General features: G+C 47.6%; 1 protein-coding gene across 1 annotated transcript in view; it reads left to right on the plus strand.

Moving 5' to 3' along the window:
• PTPRT (protein tyrosine phosphatase receptor type T) overlaps positions 1-12,509 on the plus strand; it is a 1,082,400-nt gene that overhangs the window by 377,466 nt on the left and 692,425 nt on the right. Inside the window, exon 3 of the mRNA XM_027078280.1 lies at positions 9,005-9,276. Coding sequence (XP_026934081.1) covers positions 9,005-9,276 — 272 coding nt within the window. The remainder of the gene's footprint in view (positions 1-9,004; positions 9,277-12,509) is intronic.

Raw genomic sequence — 12,509 nt, forward strand, 5'->3', positions numbered from 1 at the left:
TCATTCTATCGAGGTCTCCCCACTACACTGAAAACTTTGGGGAATGGGAAGGACGGAAAGGAACTAGTTTTTGAGGACCTACAATGCAGCAATCATTATCTAGATACGTTATAAACTATTTCATTTAATCTTCATGACCACAGTATAAGATGTATTTTTGTGGCTGTTTTGCCAGAAAAGGAAACTGAGGTTCACAGAGTTTAGGAGATTTATCTGAGGTCATCCAGGCAAAAGAGGAGTAGCTGGGATTCCAATCCAGACCAGGTAACTCTAGGGCTTCCTTGTGTCCTGCATCATCCCCACACACCAGGACTAGGGGGCTCAACAAATAGTTGTTAAATTGCATTTCAGAACTGAGGCTGTGAGTGCCCTGTGTGTGCAGGGTACCCCTAAAAGACATAGGGCATTTGGAATGCTTAAGAACTCTCTACCTCCTGGAGGTAACATGAGTTTTTTTCCCCTCTTAAATAGCTCTTTGAGGAACCACTGCTGTGACCATACAGCTCAGGCACGGTGGGCAGGATTGTCTGTGCTGCAAACTGAAACAGGAGTCAGGTAAACCTGACCCCGAATCCTCATTGTGTTGTGTGACTTTGGTCAAGTCCCTTCGCCTTACTGGGATTTCTAAAGTGAGTTGGTTGGAGCAGTTAAGCTCTTATGTCTCACCTGGCTATAGTTTGTTATGCTTTGATGAATAATCTACAGTTTCTAGACCAGCATTACTCAATAGAACTGTCTAGGATGATGGCAATTTTCTCTGTCGTCGCTGTACAATATGGTGTCTACTGAGTCCTTGGACTATGGCTAATGTGTCTGAGTAAATTAATTTTCAATTTAATTAATTTAAATTTAAATAGGCACCTGTTGCTATTAGCTACTAAATCGGAGAGGGCATTTATAGACCCTGAAGTCTCTGATTATTGAACAAGCGTAATTGGTGTGTTTATGACTTTCTACCCCTGTAGCTTTGGGCAAAAAGACTTTACCTGCCTCTTCCTCACTGTTCCCTGCTTTAAAACAGGGATAGCATGACACCGTCTCACTGGGATGTGGAAAGATGCTTAGACCAATGCCTGGCATGTACTAAGTTCTCAGTAAACATTATTGACATCAAACATGTTATAAATTGCATTGGACCCATTATCACCTGCTGCTGACCATTTGTTATGAAATTAACATTTATTGAGTCAAGTCCAGTGTTATACGTAACATACACTGAAAACAGATCAACCACAAAACTTGGACTTGTAGCTTTCATTATCCCGTTTTATAGATGAGGACGTTGAGGCCCAGGGAGGTTTATTGACTTGCTCAAAGTGAGGCAACTAAGAAATGACAGAAGTGGGACTGAAACCCAGTTTTCTTGACTATAAATCCAGGACTTGTTACATGCCGCCACAGCTGCCTTGGCTGCGGGCAGCATTTGGGTCCCTGCCGCCATCCGCTCCCTTCACGTAGGTGCTGGCTCTGGGAGCTGGCAGGGCCACCGGTCTGCAGGGACAGCTCTGAGCTCTCAGAGCTCCGGGCCCTCAGCTGCCAGTTGCGAGCACACTCATGTAATCTTAATGAACAATGTGCAAAGCCATTAAAAACTCAATTAGGGTTTTCTTTTTACTGCCGACGTGAGGACTGGAATCCTGAGGTGCTCATGTGTAAACACAATAGCCACCATCTGCTACAGAGAAGCGTTTTGCCTCCAAAAAGGGGATCTATGTTGCAGACACATCAATAACGGGGCTCTTATCAAGGCGTTATTATGCACGAAGGGGGGAAAAATGCAAAGTTTATGGCCAGCCAGAGAGTACTTCCTGCTTTAATTCCACAGTTTTTGGTACTACGTATAATAACTATGAGGAAACTAACGCTGTTTTATGTTCCTGATCACGCCAGTGGATTTTGGGGGGGGGGCGGGGGGGGAAGAAGAAGAAGGGAAGAAATGTACTTACAGTCTTTCTCTTTCTTGTTTCTGGCTGATCTTGGCATAATGACAGGCTCATTTTTGATCTCCAGGAAACTGACAGCCCTGGGATGATATTAATTAAGCCTACCTGTTGATCAAAGAGGGCCCCACCGAGCTGCTGATATATGAGGGCTTTCAGTCCCGAACAGTCTCTAAAACGGCAGGCCTGTGCTCAACTCAGAGATCTGGCTTCCTTTCTGGAGGATGTGGCCAGACCTCTGTAAGGTAGACGAGATGCGCATGAGGTCTGTAGATGGCAGGATCCCACCCTTCCCTGAGGTACTGTGCTTGCCTTGCTGGATGCTGCGGTTTCCTGCCTCTGTGCCTTTGCACGTGCTGTTTGCTCTACGTGAAATGCCCTCCCAAGTTACCACCAGGCCCACTTCCATGGAAGGTATCCCAACTGGGAAAGAGGAGAGGCTTTCGTATTGTAATGTGTGGAGTTCAGCTCTGTACCACCAGTATCTCTTTACATCGGCTGATCTACGCTAACCTGATGGGGCTGACAGTATTCCTGGGAAAGGGATATCAGGAGAGAAAAGAAATTGAGCCCTGTGCAGTTAGGATATGAGAGTACTGGACGGAACCTGTTGCAGGGAGTGACTGCAGGGCCACGGATGGAGGAGGAACTCCATCATGAAGGATGACGCCAAGTGGAATTAAGAGCTGACCTGTAGGGGGCAGAGGTGCTGAGTGAGCATAGACCCTGATGGAGGAGGGGAAAAAAAGCCATGTGAGTTTGCAGAAAGAGCTGCCTCTTGAGCCTTGTGGACTCTCGGGCCAAAGCAGTTCTATTGTGTGTCCCCTGAGTCTGTCCCAGGGCAGAGAGACAGTAACAAGGACCCACCCATTCGTGGAGACCTCACAAACAATGACAAAGGCACATGAGGGATCTGCACCTGGAAGTGCTATGAGGACAAGGGGACCGGTGTCATTAACTGGGGTGCCTTGGGGACTTCTGGAAATAAATAGGGAGTGTTGCTTGGAGCTGGAGTTTAAAGCTGGTCAGATTCCATTGTCAGGGTTCGTGATATGCTCAATGACTGGTGAGGTTTCACTTCTGTTCATTCTTCAAATTCCAGCTCAGCTTAGTCCATTCCTGGAAGATGTCCTGACCCCCACCCCCGGCTGAGTTAGTCACCACTCCTCTGTGTGTACTCACGGCTGTGCTGCACTCCAGCGAGGCTGGATCTGCTGCACGGTCCACTGATTGCGGCCTCTGCAACTCAGAAGCACCTTCTTCCATGGCTGCTGCCCCCTCTTCACAGTCTCTGCTTCACTGAGCTCTGGTTCATCTCATCACTAGTGTTTGGTTCAGAAATTGCGGTTGTGTGTGCCTGTTTGGTAGAACTCACATCCTCTGCCTGAGTCTTAGCTACAGAGGAGACTGGGAAAGAGGACATCTTTTTTATTTCCATAGAGGAAATGGGCTCTGCTTAAAAATTTGAGGGGTTCCCCCAGACATAGGAAGGGAGTTCAGATATTGAGTGGCATGTTTCTACTCCAGGTCATCAGTCTACTGAGCTTGGAGGGTGGCCTGAGAACAGCCACCCACGGGGGGTGGTACCTGGTGAGCCACGGGTGACACGAGGTTACACTGGCCGCTGCCCCGATGAGTTTCCACTGCCTAAAGGGGGATCTTGCCTGCCCTATCCCCAAAACTTACTTTTTTCTGTCCAGATTGGGAGCCAAATGATTCGACCCTACCATTTGCTTTTTATACCATACTCCCCTTCGAAGACGTTCGTGATGGGTTCTGATACCGCAAAGAACTTTCTACCCTCACGTAGGAACACTCAGATTCCCTAGGGCACCTGCAGTTTAGACAGTGTATAGCTGCTGGCTTCTGATTCGGTCGGTAGCTTGGGAGCGTGTGTGTGGTTGTATTAACACAAATATCTGGAAAGGTGCATATGTTACCTTACATGACAAAAGATGTGATTGAATGAAGGATCTTGCCCTGGGGAGATGATCCTGGGTTGTCTGGGCGGACCCGATGTACAGGGTCCTTATAAGAAGGAGGCCGAAGAATCAAAGTTGGAAAAAGATGTGTCTGTGGAACTACAGGTTGGAGTGATGCCCTTCGAAGATGGAGGAAGGAACCACGAACCAGGGAATGCAGGCAGACACTGAAAGCAAGGAAACAGTTTATCTCCTGAAGGCTCCAAAAGGAAAGCAGCCCTGTAATGCCTTGATTTTAGACTCCTGACCGCCAGAACCATAAGGGAATAAGTTTGTGTTGTATGAATCCACCGAGTTTTTGGTTTTTAGTTATAGTAGTAATTGGACACTAATCCGGGGTTTAAATCTCGTGTCCCCAAGCCTCCACCTGCTTGGCTGCCGGGCCTCTTTCTGCCCTCCTAAGGCTCTCCCCAGTCACTCATAAGAATCCTTGGGCATGTTGTGAGTGCATGAGTATAAATAAGATCATTTGCCCGTGTTGCCCCTTTCCGGACTCCTCATGGAAGCTCACTGCCTGCGTGGCGCAGGAGACCCTCACCACGGCTGCTGCTGTGGGTGTCACAGTGTCACAGTCCCCCTCCCCTCTTGCGGGGCGGGCGAGATACCGATGCTGCTGACCTCCCGCACCCCACCACATCCCCAGAGGTTCCTCTCTCACACTCTGTCACTTGGACTCCAGGGCAGCACTGCGCATTCCCCCAGCCTCACCAGGACATTCCTGAGCAGGACTTCTCCTGCTGTTCCCACCTGGCCTGGGTGGGATGGGCAGCCATCGTTTTCTTTATTATATATTTTTTTCAGTTTTCTTGTTTACCTCCCTGAGACTTGCACCCAAACACATACCTTTCTGTCTGGTTTACAGGCCAGAGGATGCATATGAGGTCACACAGATCGCCATTAGGGGGTCAGGGTGGTGGTGATGGGGAACGTGATTTGTTACCCTAACCCAACCCAACTCTGGCCCCCCGAGACACAAAGTATCTTAATGAAGGTCCAGGATGTTTCTTTCCTTCTCAAGGATTTATTTTTGGAGTCCATTATTTTCATTCTCTTCTTTCTTTCTGCTTCTTTTTACCCAAGGACACTGCTCTTAATGATGTCCCTATTTGGAACATCCTGCAGCCTTGCTTAGTAACTGTTATCATTTCTCATGTTATCTCCTTAAATAAAGGGACTTGTAGGAAGTAGGGGCTCTACAGGGATGCCAAAATAATAAGGATAATGCTAGTTGCAGAAATAAACGTCAAATGTTTAACGGCTTAATGACCCAATAATAGTTTATTCCTTGCTTACTTACTTAAAGTCCAAAATGAACGTTCCTAATTGTGGGTGGCCTTCCTCATGGTCATGGTCATGGTCATTCAGGGAACTAGGCTCCTTTAATTGTGGCTTTGCCGTCACTTAGGCTCTTGGAATCCTGTACTTTCAGCTGGTGGATGGGAAAAAGACAATGCAGCAGTGATTCTGGAACGTTAATGTGCGTACAAGGCACCTCGTGATCTTGATAAAATGCTAATTCAGATGCAATAGGCCTGGGCTGGGGCCTGAGAATCTTCATTTCTTACCAGCTCCCCGGTGATGCTGAGACTCCTGGTCCAAGAATCATCCTTGGAAGGATGAGATAAAAGAGAATGGAGCAGTGGGAGTTGGGGGAGGCAGGGTGGAGGCTGTCTGCTTCTAAGCACCAAGCTGGAAGTGGTAGACTTCGCACTTGGGCCCCATTGGCTGGAACCTAGTTGCAGGTCCTCCCCAAACTCTGAAAGGAAGCTGGGGAGTATAATCCAGCTATGTGCCCAGAACAAAGAGGACAGGTTTGCTAATCAGCCAGCAATTTCTGCTACATGAAGACTTGGTGGAGGGCCAAGCACATCCACCAGCTCTGCCTTCAGGGAAATGGCAGCATCCTTTATTAACAATCATGGAGGCAGCAGATGGAGAAATCCCTAGACTTGCTGGAGCGGATGGATGTCACATGGCCCCATCTCCTCAGTGAGCCTGCCTCGCCACTGGAGCTAGGATGCAAAGAGGGGGAACCTGAGCTGGTGGACGGGAAACCTTCCCAACTCTCGCTGCTGTGGACGCTAAGACCCCTGGTGTGAACTGGCAGGAGGATAGGAGCTTAAATGTCCACGGGGCATCCCAGGATTCTGAGTGGAGAGAGCCAGACACCACTTGTTTCTCAGGCTGTCTTCCCTACCAGTAGCTGTGCCCCACCCTCCCTCTGTGGCCAGAGGCTTGTGGGTCTTGTGGGTCATCACTCATCTGTCCCAGGGGAACCTCTGGAACCCTGTGGGATGTAGGTCAGCAAACAGACGTGGGCATGGATGCCAACCTCCCTCTGTGCCTCAGTTTCCCCCCTGCAGTGGTTCCTTCCTTGCTGCCTCAATTGGGAGTTGGTGATGATTAGAGACAACATCTGACAAGGGACAGCTCTCTATGTACCCTGTGTTACTGCCTGGCTCTAAACTAGGAAACTTGACTCTCTTGGAAACATGGGGAAGATACCACTTTCGCTCCACTTTCAGCGGCTCCTACCCCAGGGGGTGGGTGAGTTTTCTGATTGGTGGGATGTTGAAAGTCTGTTAGCCATTGGTTCAAGTTTCTGTCTTTATCACCTTGCTTCTTGTTGGCTCATTTTTGGGATGAGCCCTAGGGATCTGGGTTGAGTTGGAAGGAAGGAGTCCTTGATCATGCAGCTGCTTTTGCATGCTGGTTCAGGGAAGAAAATGCAGGAAGCCTAATTTGGCCTCAAGTCCAAGTTCCTTCCTTTGATCCAGCTTTGTGAACAAGAAAGCAGAGATTTTGAAGTCTCTCTCTCTCTCCTGTGTCTATTTTTAAATTTGTCCTGAACCCAGAGGAGACAGGCTACGAGTGACCAGTACCCTCTAGAACCCCAACAAGATACGGATTGCCCAGCATTTATTATCTGCAGCGATTAGTCTTTTGGGAATTAGGGTGAAAGAATGAGGCTCCTTACGGCTACTGAAGTGGCTCATCTTGGTTGAGGATAAGTGGTCTTAAGGTTTCATTCCAGCTGAAGATTTTAGTGGCTAAAATAAGATTTCAAAACAGCAGTGGTTTTCTAGGTGGGAATATTCATTCCAGAAAAACTTGAGTTTATCTACTGTGTGTTTTTTTTTTAAAATAAGTTTATTTATTTATTTGTTTTTATTTTTGGCCGTGTTGGGTCTTCGTTGCCGCGCGTGGGCTTTCTCTAGCGGTGGCGAGCGGGAGCTGCTCTTCGTTGCGGTGCGCAGGCTTCTCATTGCGGTGGCTTCTCTTGTTGTGGAGCAGGGGCTCTAGGCGCACGGGCTTCAGTGGTTGTGGCATGCGGGCTTAGTTGCTCCACGGCGTGTGGCATCTTCCCGGGCCAGGGATCTAACCCGTGTCCCCTGCATTGGCAGGCAGATTCCCAACCACTGCGCTACCAGGGAAGCACTACTGTGTTTTATGATGCAGTTTATTTCATAGAATCATAAGACTCTAAGTCACAGAGTTTAGCCCTCCCAGTTGATTGTGAAATTTCCTTAGAAGGCTCCTCAGTTTGTCCAGGCTCTGTGTAGCCACCTTCGGTGATGAGGAACTCACTTTGTCTCCCAGGCAGTCCATCCCATTTTGCATCCATTTGACTTGTTAAAAGATCCTTTGAACTGAAATGTGCCTCCCTGTGGTTTCTTTCATAAGTCTGACCTCTCTGGTGACCTTCATCAGTGAGCTATTGCCGCAGTAATGTGCCTGACAAACCCAGAGGAAACTCAGTGGCAAACAGCAGTGTGTGTTTATTCTCACATTTCTGGGTCTGAGCCCCCGTGGTGGATCTGCTGAGCCAGGTTGGGCTCCTTGGCTATGTGGCTGTGCTTTCAGCTGTGTGGGTGGCTTGGCTTGGTTCTTTACTATCCGTTGAGTTTAGTTCTCTTCCACATGTGTCTGTCCTTGATCCCAAGCTGAAGGCGGCAGCAGCTGCTTGGGGCACATTCTTCTCATGGAAGGTGGCAGTAGTGCAAGAGGGCAAGCGCAGCTAGGCAAGCATGTTTCAAGCCTCATTCTGTTAGTCTCCTGTTGATCAAAGCGAGTGGAGCCCAAAGTCGTGGGACGGGGACGGGGACATGCTCTCTGCCTCTTTTGGGAGGGACTGCAAGGCCAAAGGTCAAGGGCATGGAGCCAGGGAGGGGTGAAGAACTAGAAACAACCATTTAATCGGTCAAAGGAACTCCAAAGAGGCTCACTTCCTTTCTAGGAGACAGGCTTTTCCAGTGTTTGAAAATACTAGTCATGTTTTCTGCAAATAGTAAAAATAGCATAAACTTTGAGGTTGAAGAAAATCTGGGTCTCATGCCTCTCTGTCTGAGTGGTCCAGGGCGAATCACTCAGTCTTTAAATAAAATGAAAACTCTCCTTCTCCCAGGGTCATTCTGAAGATTAAATTGAACAATATATAAATAAGACAGTAAGCATCACACTGGTACCCCTTAAGTGCTTAGCAAGTGTTACTTACCCTCCATTCCATCTTTCAGTTGGTTCTCAAATTTTTTCAAGGTCTTCTTCACTTATTTGAATATACTGTACTTTTTATATGTCCTCCTCTGATATATTCCTTGTACTAATGCAAGGCTCCAGGTGGAATATGTTAAAACAATACCTGGGTGCTGTAGAGTTTCTGCTTCCATTGAGACAACCCAAGCTCGAATGAGGTGATATTTCACCTCATTTCACCCATGGAGGTTGCAGTTAACTAAATTCCTGAGTTTTTGTTCCATGCTTCCTGTTGGAGCTACTGTTTTTAATATTTGCTGTTTTTTTTTTTCCTGTACATGTTTGTAGACTGTTTACTTTGTAGAATACTTCGTGTATGTTACCATCTCTTAATTCTTAAAACCACCTCGGTGAGTAGGATTTTTTATTCCCAGTTACAGAAGAGAGAGGAAATACTCCAGAGAGGAAATGTAGGTTTCTGGGGATCAACCATATCCTCCTAGAGGGACTGGATTTCTGGCCACTGTGTTTACAGGTGTGACTGATTTTCAGAAGGATTTTCTTTCTCTCTCCTTGTCTCTACCTCCCGCCCCCTTTGTGGGTCTCCAGGATCCTTCATGATGGTGAACAGCTCTGGGAGGGCCTCTGGCCAGAAGGCGCACCTTCTCCTGCCGACCCTGAAGGAGAATGACACCCACTGCATCGATTTCCATTACTACTTCTCCAGCCGCGACAGGTCCAGCCCGGGGGCCTTGAATGTCTATGTGAAGGTGAACGGTGGGCCCCAGGGGAACCCTGTCTGGAACGTGTCTGGGGTCGTCACTGAGGGCTGGGTGAAGACAGAGCTTGCCATCAGCACCTTCTGGCCACATTTCTACCAGGTATGCTGTTTTACCGTAGTTTGATTTTTTTTTTTTAAGTAATAATCTATCTGTACACCTCTTGCCCTCTTTAGAGTTTAGGTCTAGAAAGGACTTCATTTACTCACTTGTTCAATGCGTGTTTACCAAGCTACTTCTCCTAACCAGCCCTGGAGGATGCAGAAGAGATCCTCTACAGCCCCTGCCACCCTGGAGATCGCAGTCTGGAGGAGGAAACTGATTGATAAATAAATAAACACTTAGAATATAGTGGGATGCATGTGGATTCCACAGGTTGCTGGAGGAAGCTAGCTATTGAAGCCTTCTATGCAATAATGTCTTATAACAATCTGATGAGGGAGATACTATTATCATGCCTGTTTTACAGATGAAAAAATTAAGGTTCAGAAAGATGAGGTAACTAGTCACATATTGCCCCTGAGGAAGACGGTGTTTGGGGGCAAGACAATTAGGATGGCTTCTAAGAGGACCAGACAGCTTAGGCTGAGTCTTGAAGATGAATAACTAATTATTGAAAAAGGAAGGGAAAGACATTTGAGTTGACAGGGGTAGTGCTCACCATGGGCTGGAGGAGATTTTGGCGGAGTTTGGAAACTAGGTTGTTTATAGGTCGAAAAGGAGATCTACTGGGAGCTAAGCCTGCAGGGATGGGTAGGTCATGGGGTCTTTGAATGCCAGACTAAGGAGAGTAAATTTATTCTCTAGGCTAGAGCAGCACTACTCAAACCATCTGTGGCGGAGGACCAGGTTTCTTCTCCTCAACTTGTGGACCAGTACTTTTATAAACTGCAATCAGAGTGTCACAGTAATGCCAAATTGCTGGGATACTCTCTAAATGCCTCTTATCTCGTTGAGGAGCCTCTTATCCCATTGAGGACTGATGACACACACTCTGCAGGGTGTCACCAGCCCACAGAGCTCACTTAGAGGAACACAGCTCCATGTTGTGGCCTGGGGCTGTTGAAAGTTTTTTTTTTTTTTTTTAGCGTTATGCGGACCTCTCACTGCTGTGCCCCCCCCGCCCCCCCGCCTGTTGCGGAGCACAAGCTCTGGACGCACAGGCCCAGTGGCCACGGCTCACGGGACCAGCTGCTCCGTGGCATGTGGGATCCTCCTGGACCGGGCACGAACCCGCGTCCCCTGCATTGGCAGGCGGACTCCCAACCACTGTGCCACCAGGGAAGCCCCCGAAAGTTTTTTTTTAAACTACGCTATTAAGGTACAACTTACGTATCATAGAATCCACTTATTTTAAGTATGCAATCCAGTGATTTTTAGTAAATCTATTGACTTGCACAACCGTCACCATAAACCAGCTCTAGAACATTTTCATCAACCCCATAAGATCCCCTGTGCCTGTTTAAAGTTAATCCCCACGCCCACTGATGGAAGGTTTTAAGTAAGAAAGTTACGTAGATCTACTTTTGGAGAAATTTCTCTGGAGTTGGAAGCAGAACAGGGACCTCAGGGTGGCAAGGTGAGTGGCTGGGAGATTTGTAGGCATCCTTCAGTTCAAAACCCATGGTATAGTTCTTTCAGATGTACCGTGCAAGCAGTTATAGACAATATGTAAATGAATGGGCGTGGCTGTTTTCCAAGAAAACTTTATTGTACAGAAACAGGTGATGGACCAGATTTGGCTTCCAGGCCATAGTTTGAACCCTGATGTAGGTGATAAAGCTGAGGTCTAGAGATGGACAGTGAAGTCCAAGAGCACAGAACAAATCATTGGCAAAGCTGGGACCAGAATCCTGGTGCCCTGGTTCCAAAACTCCCCCCGTTTCACTGAGTATAAACTTCAAGTGTCTGCATAAGTCCATGGATCCCATCAAGGAGGCCTTAGGGTTCTAATCTGAAAACCCCCTACCTAGGGTCTGATGCAAATGGATACAGGATGGGGCCACAGGTGCAAGTGGAAAGAGCAGGAAAAGTGACTCCAGAGAGGGATAGACCTGTGGTTGGCTACGCTCTTTGATGGGGTACAGAGGGGAAAAAAGGACATTTCTTAGGCATCTCTTACGTCCCAGCTCTGTGGTAAGCACATTGCCACTCATTTATCTGACAGTAACTCCTGTATTGGGTAGCAACATGTCCTGTGTTCCAGAGAAGGGGATATTATTGGTCAATTGAGGTCCCCGTAATCCTGCCTAGGGTCCTCTGCTCCAAGCTGAGTTTCCTGCTTTTAGGGAAAAAAGCATGCCCCTTCTGAGAATCTTCCGTTCACTAGCTGTGCGATGTTGGGTCTATCCCATCATCATTCTGAATCACAGTTCTCTGGTTTGTAAAACAGAGATGTCAGTGGGTCCAATGAAGGGTTCTTATGTGGATTAAATGAGATAGTATATATATAACATCATATCAGGCTTGCAGTGGGCCTCAGCAGTTATTGGAAGGAAGGGAGGAGGAAGAGAGAAGAACAGACAAAGAGGATGGAGGAGGGAGGCCTTCTTTAAAGAAATACTACTGTGGTTGGGCTCTGAGCCATCCCTGTCCTAAGCAGCCTCATCGGGGAGAATGTTCTGATTTCCAGTCTGTTGGACACTGCAGCGTCATTCCATTCCGTTTTCTCTGCTCTTAGCTTTGTGATGAAAAAGCCACTAATACACTGAGAGCAGCGGTTCAGAAAAGACACGTGTGTCTTTCAGACACACACACAGCCAGTAACAGATAGTCCCTCAGCCATACACATGGGAGCACACACGAGTGCACACGTACCGGCCTGTTCCCAAACCTGCCACAGATGCAGGGGCACCACCCACACAGATATCAGGGGAGAGAAAAAGGGGCCCATCAGGAGATTCAAAGACACTTGCCAAATGCATTTTAAAATCCACCAGACCCCAAGCTCTGGCTCTGCATGCATGATTCTGTGGACTAAATACCATTTCGGTTCTCAGCACTGCTGGGCTTCAGACCGTGATGGCTTATGTATTCATTTATTAAAGTCATATTTCACAGTCCTAAAATTGACTTGTAGCTCTGTAATAAGCAGGGACATTTCATCTTTCTTATTAGTGGGCTCTCTGGCCCCAGGCCGTCAGCAGGGCCTGGGATGAGCATGTTCCCCCCACTGTCCACGCCTCGCCGGCCTCTTCTCAGGAGAGCAAGGGCTCATCCGGTGCCGCTGAAGCCGTCCTGCAGATGGCTGCCCCTTTCCAGGTGATGTTAATTCTATTTCATGTTTTTTAATGATTCCAAACTTTTCTGTCCCAATATTTAAAAAAATAAAAGAA

The sequence above is a fragment of the Aethalodelphis obliquidens genome, unplaced genomic scaffold, assembly GCF_003676395.1.
Source record: "Aethalodelphis obliquidens isolate GAN/ISIS:26980383/991018 unplaced genomic scaffold, ASM367639v1 scaffold42, whole genome shotgun sequence".
Lineage (NCBI taxonomy): Eukaryota > Metazoa > Chordata > Mammalia > Artiodactyla > Delphinidae > Aethalodelphis > Aethalodelphis obliquidens.